This window comes from Nomascus leucogenys, chromosome 15 (assembly GCF_006542625.1).
Source record: "Nomascus leucogenys isolate Asia chromosome 15, Asia_NLE_v1, whole genome shotgun sequence".
Lineage (NCBI taxonomy): Eukaryota > Metazoa > Chordata > Mammalia > Primates > Hylobatidae > Nomascus > Nomascus leucogenys.
In genome coordinates, this window is record NC_044395.1 from 86,864,153 (window position 1) to 86,886,398 (window position 22,246).

The 22,246-nt window shown below is 35.3% G+C and overlaps 1 protein-coding gene across 1 annotated transcript in view; it reads left to right on the forward strand.

Moving 5' to 3' along the window:
• ANO3 (anoctamin 3) overlaps positions 1-22,246 on the forward strand; it is a 320,853-nt gene that overhangs the window by 145,674 nt on the left and 152,933 nt on the right. The window contains exon 5 of the mRNA XM_030829525.1: positions 18,591-18,749. Within this exon, the coding sequence (XP_030685385.1) occupies positions 18,591-18,749 (159 nt within the window). The remainder of the gene's footprint in view (positions 1-18,590; positions 18,750-22,246) is intronic.

Consider the following 22,246-nt stretch of genomic DNA (forward strand, 5'->3'; position numbering starts at 1 on the left):
GCTTGTATCACGTGCCTGGAAAAGCCACAGGCACTCAACACCAGCCCGTGAAAGCAGTCAGAAGGGAGGGTGTACCCTGCAAAGCCACAGGGCAGAACTGCCCAAGACCATAGGAACCCACCTCTTGCATCAGTGTGACCTGGATGTGAGACCTGGAGTCAACGGAGATCATTTTAGAGCTTTAAAATTTGACTACCCCACTGGATTTTTTACTTGCATGGGCCCTGTAACCTTTTTGTTTTGGCCCATTTCTCCTATTTGGAAAGGCTGTATTGACCCAATACATGTACCTCCATTGTATCTAGGAAGTAACTAGCTTGCTTTTGATTTTACAGGCTCATAGGCAGAAGGGACTTGTCTTGTTCAAATGAGACTTTGGACTGTGGACATTTTGGTTAATGCTGAAATGAGTTAAGACTTTGGGGGACTGTTGGGAAGGCATGATTGGTTTTAAAATGTGAGGACATGAGATTTGGAGGGTCCAGGGACAGAATGATACGGTTTGACTGTTTCCCAACCCATATCTCAACTTGAATTGTATCTCCCAGAATTCCCATGTGTTATGGGAGGAACCAAGGGGGAGGTAATTGAATCATGGGGGCTGGTTTTTCCTGTGCTATTCTTGTGATAGTGAATAAGTCTCATGAGATCTGATGGGTTTATCAGGGGTTTCTGCTTTTGCTTCTTCCTTGTTTTGCTGTTGCCACTGCCATGTAAGAAGTGCCTTTTGCCTCCTGCCATGATTCTGAGGCCTCCCTAGACATGTGGAACTGTAAGTCCAATTAAACCTCTTTTTGTTCCCAGTTGCAGTATGTCTTTATCAGCAGTGTGAAAATGGACTAATACATTTTTTTGCAAACATGCACATTATTATAAACTCTAGATACCAAAGTAGACTGCCAAGAAGACAACTTAACAAACTAACAAAATACAGAGTTATCGCTTTGTGGTATAAACTGTGCTTTACTGTTCAATATTTCGGTGTTATGGCTGCATGGTCCTGAGAGATTGGATTTCTGATAAGTCAGCATAGAGACTGCCCATTAAAATATTCCACGCATCTGAAATAATAAAACAGTATAACGTCACAGAGAAATGAAGGTAGAATGAATAGGCCAAGAGCCCTGTGATTTCACACCTAACCAAAACTGCATCAGATAGTCCAGATGCAGACTAGACTTCCCAAATGCCAGCAACCGATCCTCTCCCCAAACCACATCTTCTTCCACATTTCACGCTTTAAGTTTAATTTGGCAAGTGTTTCCTTCATGAGAGACAGATGCAGTGTTTATCAAGGAACTCAGTATTGGCACAATGGAAAAGAATACTTGGTGACTCACGTTGAACAGCGTTTTAATTGGCCTGTTGCCAAATCTGTTTGCTTTTTCATTCTTTATTCCTACACCATGGTGGTTCTTAATAGTGGGAGGCTAAAAAGCAATGTCAAATCTATGGCTCCCAAAATTGTTCAGAAAGCAATTCATTTATTCTATTTAAACTCATCTGTTGTGAATACTGGCTGGGAGTATGGACTAAATGCCCACAGGCTGTTACAAAATTTGTGTTTCATTGCTGTCTTCTCCGATACATGTATCTATTCCTGTCCATTTTTCCCTTTCCTGTGTCTTACAAGGGTATTATGGAAATGGTGAAACAGTGAAACTACTAAATTGGGGCTGTTTGTGCGGCTGAGCAGTTATGATTTTAAGGGTTAGCTATAAATTTTAAGAATGAATTAGTGAATCTATTTAATAACTCTCTAATTTGTCTAGCCTGTATACACCAACCATATAATAGACACTAGACCAAGGACCACATAAACAGTTGTAACAGTTATAAGCAACAACTTCAATTGACACATATAAGCAGTGTTTTTCTAAAAAATGCTGATTTTTCAAGCTTCCAACTTGAGATCAACTGGCTCAAAAATTACTAAAAATTTAAAGCCAGCTCTTGTAAGCTGGTACAATCTGCCTCTGAGCAAGGGAAACATCTCAGCATAAAGAAGGGTATTCAGAAAACAGAAGCAGTGTATTAGAGGGCTTCATACCAGGAGGCCACATGAGATGTCAGGAATAAAGAAACAGCAATATTATTCTCCCTCACCATTTTATTATTACTCTTGGTTATGGAAAAATAGCCATAAGAAATTTTGCTTTTTGGTACAGTTTGTCTGCAACCTTCCCATACACACAAGGAAATAGTTGAATTTTTACCTACTTTTTCTACATAGTCCCCACTTCTATGCCCACTGCCATTTTCTACAAAACAGCACAGGATTTAAAGCAGCCCTATAATTTATAATTTTTTGAAGTTTCCTGAAAAAAATATGAAAAGTTAAAAGTAAAACAGTTAATTACATATACATCATTAAATGGTAGCTTATGCTAAGGAAACTTAGTTTGTTCATAAGTACAGCTTAATATCTTCTCTAAATACTATATGTAACTTCCAAAACCTAAAAATATCATTTTAAGTCAATCATAATAAGGACAAGGTCTCCCCTATTTTCTGAAGTCTCTCATTCCAATGTGGATAAGCAAAAATATATTGATTATGGGCCATTGGCCATGGAATTGGAATAATTTAGTTATCTATAATTAAAATAGTGTTTAATAAAATTAGATTCTCTTTGAAGCATTAGGATGAAGGAGACTAAGCATTAGTGTCTTATTAGAGTCTGCGAGCTGAGCTCTATGTTCCGTGCTGTTTCAATTCTTCTGCTTCACTTCTGAAATTAGTATTGATAGATGCTTTTGCTTAAATGGTGATGACACAATCTGATCTGATTTGTCTTATATTTTTGCATGTTCCTAATCCTATGGGTCATTCTACTTATATAATGTCTGATTAGTAGAACTTATCTGTTCAATAAAACTACCTTTGGTCAGTTCCAACTGTCATGATAACTCCCTGGGGCAGCAGTTGTTTCTTTAACCATACAGTTCAAAATGCTTATTATATGTTAGCTAGTCATTTATCATTTAATATCTGCCACTTGTTTTAATAAAGTACTCTTCTTTTATGCATATGTAGTTCTTATCCTGTCCCACACATTTGATAATTATAACATTAAGTACAGGGCATTAATTGCCCAATCACTTTTAGACTAATCAACTCATTTATCTTCATGGCTGGATTTTGAGGCCATTTCTGTTTTGTTCAGTGTTTTTCACCTATGCCTAAAATAGAAAAAGGACAGAAGAACACAAAATCAATTTTTAGTGAGTACTTAATTTTATATTGTAGTGAATATTTGTCCTACTTTATGAATGAAGCAACCAATGAAGACAAAGATTAGGAAAATTCAAGTCTGTGTCCAAGTTCTGCTAGTTAAGAAACAAAACCAGAATTCAAATCTCAGTCTACCTACCAGCAAAAAATAAGTTACTAATACTAGGCTGCACTGTTTCCCATATGGTAGAAAGAAAAAGCTAAGGTAAAGATAAAGACACAGTTCTTAGCACATAATAGATTCTTAATAAATATTTTCCTGTTCAAGTTGGAGTGTAAAGGACTTCACTTTAATATTCATTTTAGTCTTCTAGTTGCCATTCAGCTCTCTAGCCTTAATAACTTGATTAAGTGTCTGGGACTGAATAGGCATTCAAAAATTATTTTGTTAAGTTATATATGCCTCTTATCCCTTCAATGGATAGCCTAAAGTAGTGTTAAGTGCATTAGGTGTGTGTGTTTTTTAGAGTTTGCTTTTTAAGTGAATAAAGATTATACCTCTGAGTTTTAATAATCTGGATTTCGTGAGATGTGATGTGTTTCCATCCCTCTTTATTGATATATTATGTGATTGTACATACAGGAGCATGCTGGAAAGGACTGCTGTGGGCAGTTCCAGGGCCAATATTGGCTAAAAGATAAGCATAGCGTTAATGACCTTCCAAACTCTTCACAGAATTATAGCTTTGTGTTTGGCCTCCAAATAAGGGTGCATTATAAAAGATGCACATCAGTCCATCAGCAGCAGAGCCAGTTTTTCTGTTTTCTGAACTAATGCCCTAACCACTCCTTCCTTATGTCTTTGTTTCTATTCAAATGATGAATTATCAATGACTTTTTTCCACCTTTAGAATACTGAAGTCATTAAATAGAGATGCAGCTCTTACATGCTAGGAATGTCACAGGCTAGTCCAGTTCTGGACCTGGGAATGTAACACCAGTCTTTAAAAATTAATGCAGCTTCTAACTTGGCCTTCCTTTCTCCTCCTCCTTCTTGTTTGCAGCCCTCAGGGAGTGCCACTCACTGGCTGGACCCAGATGCCCTAGGGACTGCCACCTGGCACCCTCTGGGGATTTCCTTCTTCTCTTTCCACCATGAAAACGCTAAATACCTTCTTTCAAGCCTGGAATTTGCCAAGGAAAACACTAAATAAACCTAGGTTAGGTTTAATTTAAGCTAAGATGTTAGTGGCTTGCTATGTTTGTGGAAGGATAGTTTTCAAAATAATTTTTATGATGCTCAGTAACAACTTTTTTGTGATTTCGTTTTAACGTGTATTAGAAAAAGCATAACCAGCATCTTAAACTTGTTATTTTTTAGATTAAAATTTGGGCAAAGTCTATTTTTGCAGAAATAGTATAATCTAAAGAAAAAATATTAAATAAGTGATCTGTAGCTTTGTAAAATATATATACATTTACATATATAAATATATATTCATATATATGTGTGTGTGTATATATATATATAATTAAAATTTGAGAAACAATGTCATGCTGATCTTGCTTAATCACTTGCCAGATGATAGTTGTCATTGAACTAGCACCTAAGAAGTCTGACACTCTTGCTAGCTATTTTACATATGTCACCATCTTCACAATTTTGTCAGGAAATGCATAGTCCATATTATTATCTTTTCATAAAGATACTGAAACTTTGTATGTGCACAGTAACGTGAGATACGAAGTAGAAGTGAGTCTTCACCTCGGGTATTTCAACTACAAATCATATTGTCCCCACAAAATTAAAGAAATATGAATGCTTCCACTTAGAGAAAATGCTGAGTACCTTCACTAATGCCCATTTTTCTTCAAAATTCACATGGCTTCACAGTCAGTTTGCTATGGGACTTTCAAACTGCTTAGATTTCATGTAAGAGATTCAACTTCTTTCTGCCTAGGCTTGCCAAGGGGAGCTTTGTTTGCAAAAACAGGGGCTTCTAGAATGGAAGGGATTTTAAGCTACTGCCTGACCCAGAAGTTCCTAGCATGGAACCCATGGACCTCTAAGGGAGGGCACACGTGAGCTCCAGGAGATCTTGAAGTCCCTGAAATTGTATGCATGATTTGAATACGTAAGTCTGTGTGGTTTTCTCCAGATATTGCCTATTATCAGAGACAGGTTAGAGAAGGGTTATGATCCACTGATTTTTTCTTGACCTGTCCTTCAACAGTAGCAGAAATTAAGCCATCAACTTCGAAGAAGCCTATAAAAATAGAAATAGCTGGAGCCATAAATAATCTTAAATGATACCCATAGGTTTAAAGAGTTTATCTTTTCTAAATATCTACTTTTATTTATTTATTTATTTTATTTATTTTTTGAGACAGGGTCTTGCTTTGTCATCCAGGCTGGAGTACAGTGGCACAAACACAGCTCACTGCAGCTTTGAACTCCTGGGCTCAAGTGAACCTCCCACCTCAGCCTCCTGAGTAGCTGGGAATACAGACCTGCCACCATGGCTGGCTAATTTTTTTTTTTTTTCTGTAGAGATAGGGTTTCCCTATGTTGCCCAGGCTTGTCTTGAACTCCTGGGCTCATGAGATCTCCTGCCTCAGCCTCTCAAATTGCTGGTATTACAGGCATGAACCACTGCACCTGGCCAAAATCTAACTTTTAACAGCAAGAGTAACTCTTGTACTGGAAAGAGCTAAGCTCGTGGAAAAATAGGCATGAATATTTTATGATATGTTTTCCATGCCAACTTTCCAAAGATTCTAACGTGACTTTATTCATTTGTACTCTGAGTAGATGATGTATAGCCAGCATGATAGGGTCATCTCATTTATGACGAGCAAATACAGTTGTTTGATAATCCTTCTTCCTCTTCCTAAGTCTCAGGAGATTCTTGTCTTGTTGATAGAGGTTTTAGAGGAAAGGAAAGGAGAACATAGGACTTCTGGGTCATGGAAAGTAATTTTCCTGCAAATGTAAGGAACACATCCTAGGGCTCATCTTTTCTGCAGAAGCCAGTACATTTCTCATCAGATCAAATCCATCTTGGTGTGAAGGTTATGGGAGATTATATTATTTGCCTTCTCCACATATATGACTAATGGAAAGCAATTAATAGTTTAGAATTGTCTGCTTTGGAGCATATGTGAATTTTCCTAATTTCCATGTGTATGGTCAAGGACACTGATGATGATACTAAGCAGTTACTCAGTGCCAGAAATTTTAATACTCTGATATAGAGGTCTGACATTTCAAGTTAAATTTATTCAAGTGAAAATAGTAGGCTTTGACCAAGGTAATGAATATTCTGGGGCTATTTCCCCTGTTTCAGAGATTTTTTTTTCCCATTCTATGTTTTGACTTGATATTTTGATTTTTGCCTTTGCAAGCATGCAAATAAATTCAACCTGCCCTTGCATAATTTGACCTCTCTGTGTTGAGCTTTTCCGTCTCTTCAGGCACCTGCTTGCATTTCATCTGTTACAAATCCAGGGCCAAATGAAGGGAGTATCTTAATATTTCAAGAACACTTACTACTGAGGTGTCCTAAAAATATCTGATGCATACTGGGCTGTCTGACTCATTCACCAGTGTATCCCTGGCACCTAGCACACAAAAAAGTGCTAATAAAAAGCCCACATTTGCAAGATCTGCAGATGTCCTTGGAGGTAATAGGGACCCAAGTGCCCAGGGATGCAGCTTAGCTCTTGATTTCTGATTTCTACTTTGTCTTGAACTTTAGTGATTCCTCACTGTCTTGTGAACTCTTCAGTGTTTTTTTGTTTGTTTTTATAGATTTAGGAATACAAATGCAGATTTGTTACATTGATATCTTATGTAGTAGCGAAGTCTGGGCTTTTAGTATAACCATCACCCAAATAGTGTACATCGTACCTATTAGGTAATTTCTCATCCCTCACTCCCCTCACTCTCCAAGCCTCAAATGTCTATTATTCCATTCTCTATATCCATGTGTATACATAATTTAGCCCCCACTTATAAGTGAGAACATGCAGTATTTGACTTTCTGTTTCTGAGTTATTTCACTTAAGGTAATGGACTCCAGTTCCATCCATGTTGCTGCAGAAGACATGCTTTTATCCCTTTTTTCTGGCTGAGTAGTATTCCATGGTGTGTGTATGTGTCTGTAGATTTATATATAAAATCAACCTAAGCGTTCATCACAGATGACTGTATAGAGAAAATGTTGTGTGTATATATATACACACACAGACACACACACATACAGACACACACACACATACACTACATTTTCTCTCTATATATATATACACAGACACACACAAACCTATATATATTTCTGTGTGTGTGTATATATGTGTACACATATATATGTGCATACAAATATGTATACACATATATGTGTATGTGTATACAAATATGTATACATGTGTGTATATATGTATACACATATATATGTATATACAAATATGTATACAGACACACACACAAATCTATAAAACCAAACATTGAAACATGTATATACATGTATATATACAGATACACAAAGAAATATGTATATATGTGTGTAGATAGATAGATAGATACACACAGACACACACACAGAAATATATATAATGTTGATTTCGCATCTTTGCTATTGTGAACAGCGCTCTGATAAATATACAAATGCACAGGGTTTTTTTAATGTAATGATTTCTTTTCTATTGGGTAGTTACTCAGCAGTGGCATTGCTAGGTCGATTAGTTCTTTAGGAAAATTCCATGCTGTTTTTGATAGAGGTTGTACTAGTTTACATTTTCACCAACCACAATGAGATACTATCTTACACCAGACCAATGTTGTGAAAAGTTTTTCTTTGTGTAATTTTCATTTGTTTTCATGGGAAAGATTGATCCAAATAACCAGAAATAGAAATGCACTAGTGTCTTAGGAATATTTTCATTGGGTCTGTGAGGTTATGTTTTACAGGAGTTTCCTAAATACATGTTGGAAATCATCAAGTGGCTCTTTGCAATGAAAACTCTTGTTTGTTTTGTTTTGGGAGCTCCTCAAGGGAAAGTGTGGCATTTCTGATAGCAAGCAATGCATTGAAATCATGTTCCTGATTTTTTCAAACTTCCTATAAAATTTTACTCCCCAAATTCCTTTACAATAAAATGGTATTTGATTTTATTTTGCATTTAAAACTTGATCTTTTAGCATAAAAGATCAAATTTTATTCTCATTATTTTCATTCTCAAGCTATCAGTAAATTCTAAAGCCTTTTCTTTTGTATTTGCATGTGATCATTGGCAGAAGTGCAGAATAACTACAGATTGGGTTTAAGTAGAGTTTGTGTAGAAAGTTGTCTTTGCCAGCTGACTTTATGGGACTTGAATGTGTTCACATCTCAACATACGTACTCTGAGGTGATTACTCATTCCTGATGATGTCCTTTAGACCTCATGGAATCCCTTCAGAATCACCAGTTCAATTTAATATCTCTAATAAGCATATGTGAATCATATTTTAATTTTGTAAATGATTATGTAGATACAACTGTAATTGACTGAAGAGAATGTATTGTTTAGGGATTATGATTAAAATTGGACTTTACCATTTGAAGGTCTTTAGTTGTAATAATAACTATAGGGTGTATACCATTTTATGATTCACAGAGTGTTCAACTCACATAATTCTTAAAATAGTCACGCAAGGCTATTATTATTCCTATTATGTTATACAGGTGAGAAAACTGAGACTTGTTATAAGTAAGATTTTAACGCTAATATAGAATCCCACATTATTTATTCCCAAATTCATAGGTTATGCTGGTCTTTTAAATTGTTATTATGAATATAGTCATATATTTGTTATTATCAATGATAGTCAATAATTATTAATAATTAAAATTAATAATAAACAATATAATTATTATGCATATCAAAAACCATATTATAAGATCATATTGCACTGGAACAAGTTATATCCAACATTGAGCTTTACAGGATCTCTATTGCTTGCCTCATTTGGTTTAGAATAAATTATTACAGCCAAAATTGAGGCTTCTGTATAATATTCCCTGATCTTTTCTCTCAATTAGTCTCAACAGAATTGAACTAGTATTCTGCTTTTGGTGATTAGTTTTCCTATGAATACTTTTAACTTTTACTGTTTAAGTTATATAGTAAAAGTATAAATAATCTTTAAACAATATTGAAAATCATTTTTATGTTTTTAAGCTTTGAAAAAATGTAACAGACATTGCTTTTGCAAAAGATCAACAGCATCCCTTTGATAGATGTAGGAGCAGATACATTTGTACTGTCATATTCCATTGCATGACTACAAAACAAGTGACATTAACTGTTTGACCACAATTTAGTTTTCACTTTCCAGTTGATGGACTATTTTATTTGTTTTCAGCCTTCTACTCTTTCAGATAATGTCACATTTCTTCTTTTATTAAATACTTGTTTATATCTTATGACATTTTTCCACTGGATTATTTGCCTTTTCTTACGAATTTTGCAGTTATTTGTACAACCGAAGCTTAATACTTTATTGGTTGTATTCATAAAAATATATTCTAGTTATAACTTACCTTTTCACAATCTTTATAATATCTTTTAAATTTACAAAGCTTTTATTTGAATGTAATTGCATGTACCAGCTTTTTTTTTCTTGTAACTGGTGCTGGTACTTTTTATTTATTAAAAACAAACATAAATTTCCTACCCAAATTATTATAAAATGCTCTCATAGTTTATTCTAAAAGTTATTTTTTAATTTTGCTTTTCTCACTTAAATCTTTAATCCTTTCACTTTGTTTTCTTATTGTAAATTGAAAGTTAAGGGTCTCTTTATTTCCATTAAATTAACTTTTTTTTTAGTGTCTCTAATTGAGTAGTTCACTATATCCATGAAAATTTTATGGATTTGTAATTCCATATCAATCATATACATACTGGTATCTTTCTATTCTGTTTCTATTTCTATATTGTTTTATTTTGATTTTTATGTCACCTGTTCCTGCATGAATACCATATGTCCTGTTTAAGAAATATTTATGAACTGTAAATTCCTATGTTAGCTTCTGTAAGATATATTCTCATACATTTTACAATCAAAAATGCATTTGTAATTAAGTTTAGCAGCTTTATTGATATAAAATTTACATGCTATACAATTAATCACCCATTTAAAGTATTTGATTCGATATTTTTAATATATTCATAGGATTGTGCAACCATCCCCACAATCTAATTTTAAAACATCTTGATTCCCTAGAAAGAAACCCTGTACCTGTTAGGAGTTATTCTCCATTCTACCCACTCCTCCCTCAGCCCTAGGAACTGATTAATCTCTTTTTCATCTCTATGTATTTACCTACTATTCAGTTTTATATGGATGGAATTATATAACTGTATGTGTGTGACTGGGTTCTTTCATTTAGTATAACATTTTCAAAGTAGACCTATGTTGTGGCATGTGTTAACATTTCATTTCTTTCTATTGCCAAATATTTTATTGGATAGATATATGTGCCACATTATTATGTATTAAGCTGATGGGCTTTTTGATTTTCTTCCTTTTTTTACTCTTATGAATAATGTTTTTATGAAAATTTGTGTGCAAGTTTTTGTGTAGATGCATTGTTTTTGTTTCTCTTGGATATATACCTAGGAGTGAAACTGATAGTGTTGTAACTTTATGTTTAATACTATAAGAAATTGCCAAACTGTTTTCCAAAGATTCTGCCCTGCTTTGCATCCCCATCAGTGATGAACAGGGTGAATTTCTCCATATCCTTGTCAATACTTATTTTTTGTCTTTTTCATTATAGCCTTCATAGATGGTGAAAAATGATATCTCACTGTGATTTTGATTTGTGTTTCTCTAATAACTATAATTATGTTAAGAATCTTTGAATGTGCTTGATGGTCATTTCTATATTTTCTTTGGAGAAATATCTATTCAAATCATTCATCCGTTTTTAATTGGTTTATTTGTGTTTTTATTGTTGAGTTATGGGTTGTTTACATATTAAGGAAACAAGTTTCTTATCAGATATATGGTTTCTGAATACTTTTCCCATTGTGTGGTTTACACTTTCACTTTGTTTATGGTATATTTTGCAGAAAAAAAAAACAAAACACCAAAAAAAGAAAAACACCCGATTTTGCTCTCTATAATAAGTAGGGTCTGTTAACAAGAGCTATTAGGAGGAAACAGTTGTAACTCTAAAATAAGTTTTAATTACATACCAAGGGCTTTGGATTTTTCTCTAATTTAGGAGTGTAAATCTAGAACTACTAGGTAAACCATAGCATCAGGCTACCAGTGTCTAGACTTCCATCTTTTAATTTAACATTAAAAATTGCCATAAAAGGATACAGAAAGTAAAAAATAAATTCCACCACCAGAAACTAATGAAAAACATTCCTATTATTAACAAACTCAATAGGATAGGATTAAGAAAAACAAACCTAGAACACAGATACTTGGCCTTATGAGCCGAAACCAACCTGATGGCCACCCAAATTATGGAGGAGAGTTGGACTAACCTGATTCATTGTCTGCCTTCAACATTGGACTGCAGAGGCAACACAACCAAGGAAATTTACCACCTACTGCCCTTGAGCAGTCTTCTGAGCAGGCCAGAGTCACGCCCTGCTTCTTGTGTCCTGCCTCAGCTGTGCCTATTACTCTTTAAATCCAATAAAAAATAAAAATACCTACTAAATGGGTATAGCAATATTTGGTTACATTGGTTCTGAATACAAAAACTGTAGAGAAAAGGAGCACTGTGGGTGGGAGCAGATACTGGCAGCACCTGAGAGCCATCCACACTGGGAAAGCATGTCATCCTTGTTACATCCTTGTTTTGCCATGTTACAGAGCATGGCAAAACAACATTTTAAGCATAGGCCAGGAATCAGTAATCAAGGAGAGTCTACCTGTACAGAGCCATGCATGCTACATGAAGACTTGCAGGACACCATAAATTGGATCAGGACCTTTACCCAACAAGCTCCACATCAGGTCAAGATCGGCAAGCTGAGGTAGAACTATGACCTCTTCTCAACTATGACCATTTCACAAATGTAAGTCGAATGGAAAACATCTTTGTAATATTCAGTATTCACACATACAGAGACTAGATTTAGGACAAAAAACAGGACCACAGAGCAATGAGGAAAGAGTTCTTTTTACAACAGGGTGCTGGAACAATTGGATAACCGTGTGAGAGAGTGGTATAAAGAAGGCTTATCCAGGAGTTGGTGAGGTTCTATTTCTTAACTTGGGTAATGGTTATGTAGGTGTTTATCTTGTAACAACTCATTAAGCTATGAATTCTTTTACTGCACTTTGTGTTTTGTAGTGAATTATGTTTCAAAATTATACGTAAAGGACTTCTACTTTCCTTTGCTATGGTTCCATATTCACGTCAATGCCATTTTCATTACTTATCTGTTTCCAGCTGTCTTTGTCCTGAGAAAGATAATTTTCCAGAAAGTAAAAGGGTTCATTTGGATTATTGGAAAACAAATAAAATCCCAATGTAAATGAATACATTATATAGTTTTACCTGATTTTTTTTTAGTTAAAATAGCCAACATTTTTCTGATCTCCTGAAATGAATCAGTGTTGCAACTGTTCTGCTTGCACTATCTCATTTAGCCATAATAATAATTCTACAATGTTGGCAACATTGTTATCTTCATTTAAAAGCTGTAGAATTTAGGCTAAGCAGTGAAGTTAAATGCCTAAGAAGGCAGTAAATTAGATTCCAAGTATGTCTGAATACAGTTCTCAACACCTTAACCAGTGTGTCATACTACATTTTACTAACTCACAAGTATAGTTAACAGATAACTGGCAATCACCTACTGATTAATGACATGATCTAATTTTCTATGTGCTGGATAAAGACTGGCTGTGGTAAATTCACAAAGATAACCTTCGGTGTCTGTTGGTACCTATCAGGCTTCTTCTGGATACACTCTGATATTCTTCATGTCTTTATAGCTCATGACTCTATTAATGCGCATAATAGAGAATTGTAATGCAATGTTTACATGCCTATAACTGCAAGTATATGATAAAATCCCTTAAGGTTTTCAATGTCTTATTTTCTTTAGCCCTACAGTTTAGTGCACAGGTGTTAAATGATGCTTGTTAGATTGAGAAGAATAAACATTCAGGGGAAAAAAAAGCCTGTCACCCTCACCAAGACAAGCAGTTACTGCCATAATTTTATTTAAAGAGTATCCTAAAACAGGTTCTTGTGCAAATGGGCAAATCTCTACCACTATTTTGCAAATGGGCTAAAATATTTGCAAAGGGTTCCTACTCAACATGAGCCATAACTTGCAATTCTTGAGATAATTTTTAGAAAGATCAGCTTTTCTGAAAGTATCTGAACTTCATGGTTTGCAAACACATTAAAGATTTAGTTATTTTCAAAACCATTTAAAATTAGGTAGGTATCTAATGAATGAGCTGCATCCCACCCTCTCTGAGAAAAAGCGAATTTTATTCTGTCCCCTAGAAACAATAAACATGAAAAAAATCTAAATCAAATGCATTCCACATTGTAATTGGAAAGCATTTTACTCTTTCAGATAACTCATGAAATGAATCATGATTTTATGTTTGGTCAACTGTTATTATACCAAACAATTCAAGAAGCTGTATTCTTTTTATCTAGATGTAATGACATATATAATCAGTTTTCAGTTAATTCTGTTTTAAAGCAACAGGTTTGAACATGGGTTAATTAATGTATTTGTGAATGGCTGTCATATATATTAAAATAAAGTATATCACTACGAACCTTAAAAGGATATAAAACCTGTACTGAGTTCTTGCTACGTAATTCAGAAGAGGTTTCCAAATTTTGCTATGCTTCTCTATTGACATTTTGATATCTACTTTTTATCATGCCTGTTAAAACTGATAAAAACTCATCATTAAACATTTAGAATTTATATAATAATTAAATAAAAATTCTATTTAATAAGTTTGTGAACTTATTTACTCAATGAGAGACAAAATTTGGGTATAATAGGTTACTTCTTTTTATAAAGATGTGGATTTTTAAAACAGATAGCTGTCTTTCTGGGAAAGTTTAGCATTTACTTAGCTTAGAATCAGAGTAATGGATAATAACTATTAGCGTTCCATTTTCAGTCCATACTGCTTTTAAAATATGAAAAGCATATAAAATATTTTTTAAAAACTTTTTGTCTTTCTAATATTTTTTTCTACCAACCAGTCTCTTGATTTCTAGGTCTTCTCATTGAAGGACATTTGCCTTCACCTGGGATTAAATATGTTACCAATGCTATGAGACTCAGTTGACTCTGTTTACTACACTGGGAGAGTAGTATACTTTAAGAAAATGTGGAGGAAAATTTGTGTATTATTTTATTTTCACCTAATCTTTTCTTAGATCAGCATGGAGATGCCTATAAGCAGTGGGTCACAGATATAAATCAGAAAAGCAAGCCAAATTGTAACGAATTGCAGTGCTACTATAATTGTGTGATTCTTCATCTTAACCTATTATAATTTGTTCTATTATAAATGTTGGAAGGGAGAGGATGACAAATGACCACATGATTTTTTTAGGCCAGTATTTTTGAGGTTAACCCTATCTGAATACATAGAACTATGCATATTTTCTTCCTTTCTTCCTTTTCTTCTTTCTTCTTTCCTCTTTCCTTCTTTCTATAAATATTTATTGATGCCTACAACGTGTCTGGCTGTGGACTAGATGTTTAAAATACTACGTAAACCAAAAAGTTAAAAAATTTCTTACCTTCGTAAAATTTATATCCTTGTAGAATAAGACTGCAAGCAAACAAAAGATAATTACTAAATGAATTGCCTAGCACTATATCATATATTAGTTAGAAGTTAGCAGATGCTAAGAAAAAAAGATATCAGGGGAAGTGAGATCAAGAGTGAGGAGTAACTTGGAGAGCAACTGGAGGGTCTGGAGGAGAGGAATTACATTATCTCATCTATAATGTCGAGAATCATTGGGATAACTCAGCTGTCATGTTGAGAACAAACTATAGAAGAGAAAAGGTAGAAGCAGGCCGGGTGCGGTGGCGCACGCCTGTAATCCCAGCACTTTGGGAGGCCAAGGCGGGCGGATCACAAGGTCAGGAGATCGAGACCATGGTGAAACCCCGTCTCTACTAAAGATACAAAAAAAATGTGGCGGGCGCCTGTAATCCGAGCTACTCGGGAGGCTGAGGCAGGAGAATGGCGTGAACCCTGGAGGCGGAGCTTGCAGTGAGCAGAGATCGCGCCACTGCACTCCAGCCTGGGCGACAGAGCGAGACTCTGTCTCAAAAAAAAAAAAAAAAAAGAGAAAAGGTAGAAGCAAAGAGACAAGCCTGGCTACTGCAATAATGCAATAGAGATATTACTATGGTTTAGACCAGAGTGGTAGTAATGGTGGTAGTAATGAAGGTGTTAGAAAGTGGTCAGATTTTAAATATATTTTGAAAGATTTTCTTGATGATTTGAATGTTTGATGGGTAAGAAAAAGAGCGAGAAAAAAAAAAAAAGACGATTCAAGATGTTTGGTGTTAGCAATTGAAGGGACAGGGTTGCAATCAACCAGAATAAAGAAGGTTGTGGGAAGTACCTGATTGGAGAAGATAAACGATTTCATTTTGGACAGTTAACTTTGAGATGTTCATTAGACATCCAAGTGAAGAAATCAAGAAGGCAGTTGGATATACAAGCCTGTGAATATTTATTATGTAGTGGTCAACATATACATGGTTATTTAAAGCCGTGAGCTTAGAAAAAATCACAAGGAAGGGGTATATAGGGGGAAAAAAGGCAAGAGAACCAATGAATAGTTAATTAACAAATCAGAGGAAGAGAGAACGAGTGACCACTTAACTAGGAGAAAATCCAGACACATTAGATGTCCTGGGAGTCAAAGGGAAAAGGTGTATCGAGTAGGTGAGAGTGATTCCACTGCAGGAAGATAAATTTAAGACAGCAAATTGGCCGGGCACGGTGGCTCACGCCTGTAATCCCAGCACTTTGGGAGGCCAAGGCGGGCAGATCACGAGACCAGGAGATCGAGACCATCCTGGCTGACATGGTGAGACCTCATCTCTACTAAAAATACAAAAAAAAAAAAGAAAAAGAAAAAAGAAAAAACAATTAGCCGGGCGTGGTGGCGGGCGCCTGTACTGTAGTCCCAGCTACTCTGGAGGCTAAGTCGAGGCAGGAGAATGGCGGGAATCGCGGAGGCGGAGCTTGCAGTGAGCCGAGATCGCGCCACTGCACTCCAGCCTGGAGTACAGAGTGAGACTGTGTCTCAAAAAAAAAAAAAAAAAAAAAAAAAAAAAAGACAGCAAATTGATAACTGGATACAGCAATGAATATGTCATTAGTGACATTGTTAAAAAAAAAAAAAGTGTCTGAAGTGTTGGAGGCAAACGCCCTCTAAAATCTGAATTTAACTGTGCCTTCTGTGGCAAAAAAATTCCCTCACCTAAAAGTACTTCTCTCACATAAAAGCTGGAAATCGCCTTTTTTGTTACCCTTTTTAAACTACTCAAGCCTCAGTCCTAGGAGTGTTTATTTGTATATGGCTCTTTATCTTTTTAAATATAGTGGTCACGACCACCAGCTAAGTATCAAAATGCTGGCTTCATTATTTTCTCTTCTGTGATATCTGTATGTCACTTAACCTCTTTGGCTTCTATGTACTCCCGTCAATATTTACCTTCATGGGTTATGACAATTAAATAACCTTATGAAGCACTTGGCACAATGTGTAGCACATAGTAAGTATTTGATAAGTGACAGCTACTATTGTCATTATTACTATGTTATGGAACTACAAGGCCCTGGTGGCTTCACTGGTGTTACTTAGTCACTTTATAATCTTTTCCAGATCCTGTGAAATCTGCCAGGATTCCAAGTTAATCCTGGAAATCTCAGAACTTTAAAGCTTTCTTGTTCTTGAACTTGGAAGTGTCTACTACTATAAATTTACACACTTGACCTTAATCTCTCTGCAGAACTAGAGCCGAATAGAAGCCCCTCAGGCAACCTAACCTGTCGCTGTAGGGTGACTATTTCTTGGATATTCTTTCTGTTTCTTGAATGACTCGTTGGCCTTTATCTCCTCAAACATCAGGTTGCTCTGGTCGTTACTTCTTTCACCTGGACCTGAATATCTGCCCCAGTCAGGGTCCTCCAAAGCATTCTGAAATGCTTTTGTCTGAAATTATCTAATCTCTCCCTAGACATTGGAAAGCATTTTGAATCTCAAGAATGCCTGTATAGGAAATACGAAATAGAGAGTTGGTACAGACGTCCAAATAGTTTGAAGGAAAGTGGCGAAAGAAGGATGGGGCAGATAATAGTTAGGAACGTGAACTTGAAGTCAGAAGATATTGGGGTCAAGTCCTGGCTCCTCATTGATCTTGGGCAATATACTGGAAAAGCCACCCTAAGAGGACCATGAGGAAAATGTGTTGATCAATAAAGCTGATTTATTAAAATTCCTTACAGCAAATAACAATACCACATGGATAGTCTAAGTAGTGTTTTAGAAGAATGAAGTTAGGGAACACTTTTCAAAGGATTCCCACCGCCTGGACTGGGTTATCGGTAGGCCTTATAAGGCAGGAATTCGGTTGAAAATTGGGCAGAGTCCATTAAAAATAGCTTAGGTTGGTGGATACAACAGAATGAAGGCCCTAGAGCAGTCTTGCTGAGCAAGCAGTTTGTTTTGAAAAGTAAGCTGTTTTAGTTGGTTTGCAGTCATATATTCTAGGAACAAGTATTTCCCAAAGCAAACAGCTTAGGGATTATTTTTTGGTTTCAGTATTACTAAATATACATTTAGGAAAATAATGCCTGGACTGAGTATTATTCAACACAAGAAATAAAGTTGATTTCAGTTTTTAGTATTTATGTTCTCTAAGCCTTAGTGTCTTTATCTTTGAAATGCAAGTAATGAGTAGTATATAGGATAAAGTATTGAAAGCATTTATGTCTGGTCATGATGTTTACTAAATACTCAACATATGTTAGCATTATTTTATGATGAAATAAAATAGTAAGTAATCATTTTATTTGTTGTTATATGATAATCATTTTCATGGGTCTTATTGAATAAAACATATGCATTTTTATGCCAACACCAGAGAACGCATGTTCAGATATCAGACCACCTAATTTTATATCCTGGAACATCACTCGCCAATGTGGCTCCTATAGTAGATTGTAAACACTCTTTAATTATATTTCCATATTTCACGGTAGGAATATTAAAAATACATTTTTCGATTTTGTATTGCTAGTGTTCAAATGGCAGTAACTATAACTAAAACATACGTGCTTGTCTATCCCACACCATTAACAATCATTGCTTTATTTGCAGAATGACATGAATTACATAGCATCCAGTGGACCTCTGTTCAAAGATGGCAAAAAGAGAATTGATTACATCTTGGTTTATAGAAAGACAAATATACAATATGACAAAAGAAACACATTTGAAAAGAACCTCAGAGCAGAAGGCTTGATGTTGGAGAAGGAGGTAGGTGCTTTACTATTATTAGTTATGTGATAAAATGTGTTGGAACAGATATAATCACTTATGGTTTAGAAAGGAAAATATGTATCACATGACTTTATAAAATACATAGTTCTTTTCTACCAAATGTTAAATAAATACATGCACATGCACATAGCCCTATTAAATATGTATTCACTTTTTAATCTATATAATTCTGTATAATTTAAGTATTTTCAAAGGGCATGACTATTTTTGCAATTTTAAAAATTGAATAAGGAATGATTATAGTTATGTCAAGCAGAAAACTTTATGAAAAGGAAAATAACATTTTGAAAGAAAAGAGTTTGCCAAACTATTAATGTCTGTTTTTTAGTGCTGGAACTATGAATGGTTTGCTTCCCAAATCTTTTTCTTTTGTGAGTTTTAAAAAAAAAAAAATGTTCTTGGAAGAATTTATTTTTTGTAGTGAAACAATAAAAGTACCAAGACTCACTAGAAAAAAAAAAACAGAAAGAAGGAAAAGCATATCCTCCATAATCCTAGTATCAGAGAAAATTAAAAAAAAACTCACTATTTTAGTTATATCTTGAACAGTTATAGAAAACACATATTAATCGCATTACAGAAAGAAAAAACCTTAAGGTAGAAAATTAAAAATATAGAAATGTACAAAATAAAAAGCCAAAGTCAGTAACTACAATCTCTCAAATCATATGCTTTTCTCCTTTGGTGGTCTTGTTAACAACTTGATTTTATCTTGCTAGGTGCCCCTCAATATATTTTCTATGTATATACAAATATATAAAATTTTACACAAAATTAGCCACGATATATATGTACATATACATATATACACACATATCTATCTATCTCTGTATATATATGTATATATTATTCTGCTATTTACTCCTGTCATTTAGCAATATATTACAGATATCTTAAATTGCCATTACATTTAGAACCAACTCAGCTTTTTACTAGATACATATTATTACAACTTAGAGATTTACCCAGCTGTTCCGCTACTGAGAAAAAAAAATTAATTAACTATTACAGAGACACCTAAACCTAAATTACTCCTTTTTTTTTTTTTTTTTTTTTTTTGTGAGACTGAGTCTCACTCTGTTGCCCAGGCTGGAGAGCAGTGGCGCAATCTTGGCTTAATGCAACCTCTGCCTCCCGGGCTCAAGCAATTCTGCCTCAGCCTCCCAAGTAGCTGAGATTACAGGAACCGATCACCATGCCCACCTAATTTTTGTATTTTTAGTAGAGACAAGGTTTCACCATGTTGGCCAGGCTGGTCTTGAACTCCTGACCTCAAGCAATCTGCCCACTTCAGCCTCCCAAAGCACTGGGATAACAGGCGTGAGGCCCTGCGCCTGGCGCTACCATTGGGTTTTAACTAGTTTTGTAAAAAATAAGAGCAACAAGGTAAAAGAAAAAAAAACTGTTTTTGATGAAATATCTAGACAATTTGCTAATAAGCTTTATCAGAGTGTTAGTAGGTACTTAGATATAATATTGGAATCCCTTTCCCCCCACAGAACATCTCCTGGAATTAGTTTTCTGAGGAACACACATTAGGAAGTACTAAACTGTAGTTTGGGGTAGCCCTAGAAAAACTAATCCATTTAAGGCCCGGCACGATGGCTCGCCAGTAATCCCAGCACTTTGGGAGGTCGAGGAGGGCGGATCACGAGGTCAAAAGATTGAGACCATCCTGGCCAACATGGTGAAAACTCATCTGTTTTCAGCTGGGCGTGGCTGGGCGTGTGGCGCGTGTCTGTAGTCCCAGCTACTCTGGAGGCTGAGGCAGGAGAATCACTTGAACCCGGGAGGCGGGGCTTGCAGTGAGCTGAGATCACGCCACTGCACTCCAGTCTGGCGACAGAGCGAGACTCCGTCTCAAAAAAAAGAAAAGAAAAGAAAAACTAATCCATTTATGTTTATTAAAATCCTTTAATGTGTATGAAATAACAAATACATCATGACTTCACTCTTTACAAGGAATTACTCACACACAACCGAGAGTTACAAAGCCTGGCAAGTATAATTTTGACTTCAGTTTTCTGTTGCCTCCTTTAGTTGTTTATTATTCCTCTTCCAGGAAGTTTAACCCAGAATATTCCTCCCCCTACCCCCAACCCAATCACTGGTGGCTAATTAAATAAAGAAGTACTTATTGAAAAAGAAATCTCATGAACTCAGTGTTGTAATAGACTTTTATTCTTTTGATATCCTTGTGACTTCTCCTCCATACAAATAGAATTAATCACTCTTCATCTGCTCCCAGAGCAGTTTATACACAGATCTTATTATGATACTGGTATTTGTTTTTCTCACATATATCAAACTATTTATTCATTCAGCACATTATTTTGGCTAGCACTGAGCAAGCTGCTGAGAAATATGATAAGTAACAAACTCACTGCCTTGACTAAATTTACAGTCAGTATAGGAGTCAGACATGAAATCTGTATATTTGTAATAGATATTGCTCCCAGATTCTACCTAGTTTTCTTGCCAGAAAGCTCAGATTGTCAGTTCTGAGTCCTCCTGTTTGTTGTTCCTCCAAACTTTTCTCAAGAATAATACTGGATGTTACTCATCCAAAAAGGGTCCTGTTCCGCTTTTAAAGGGAAGTCTATTTATTCTTGAGCTGTCACTCTCAAATCACTCCCAAATGGTGTCTTTGTTTAGACTGACTCTCAGCAGGACAGTGTCCATTTGTCTACTGTTATTCCTGAACAGAGAGGGTTCTCATCCACAATTGCAGTTCTTTTAGTCCACATTCACATTCTTAGGATTTGTTTCCTACTGTTAAGTAAATTGCCAGGACAGCATGATCAGGAGGTGTATTCAACCTCAATTGCATATTGTTGGAACCAGCCATCCCTGCAAACTGCTGCCATTGTGTTGAACACAAGTTACCAGTCTTGACTTTTTCTGTCCTTCCAACTGTGTACCTCTGACTTAGTTTCCTAACAGTGAAAAGGTTAAAGCTACCCCAGTTTTCCAGAATAGATATTATTAGTTTTGAAGCTGAGTTGGGAGATTTTTATATCTTCCCTCTGAAAAGGCCATAGAAGCCTTATGAAGTTTTACCCAAAACTCTGTAAAAAGTCTGCCTATCCAAGCAAGGGAAAGTGCTGCAAATTAAGAAAACAAACAAACAAAAAACTTTTTTACACTCTTTCCACTTGATTAATACTTGCACAACTAAGAGAGTACTTCAGAGACTGCACAAGAAAGATGATCTGACCCAGGGTGACTTTCAATCTACACTTACTAATACAATGCTTAAAATTCTTTACTAGGATAACCTTTATCATGTGAAACTGTGATAAGTGGCCTAAAAGGAAAGTAAATGGTGCTAAGTGGCTTGCAACAAGGGCAGTGGTATGGTCTGGAGGGTGAGGGGAGACTAGAAGAAACGGAAGGAGGGAAATTTTAAAAATAAACTTTGAATTGAGATTTGAAAAATGAATAGTAGCTAATGTAGGTGAATAAAAGGGCTA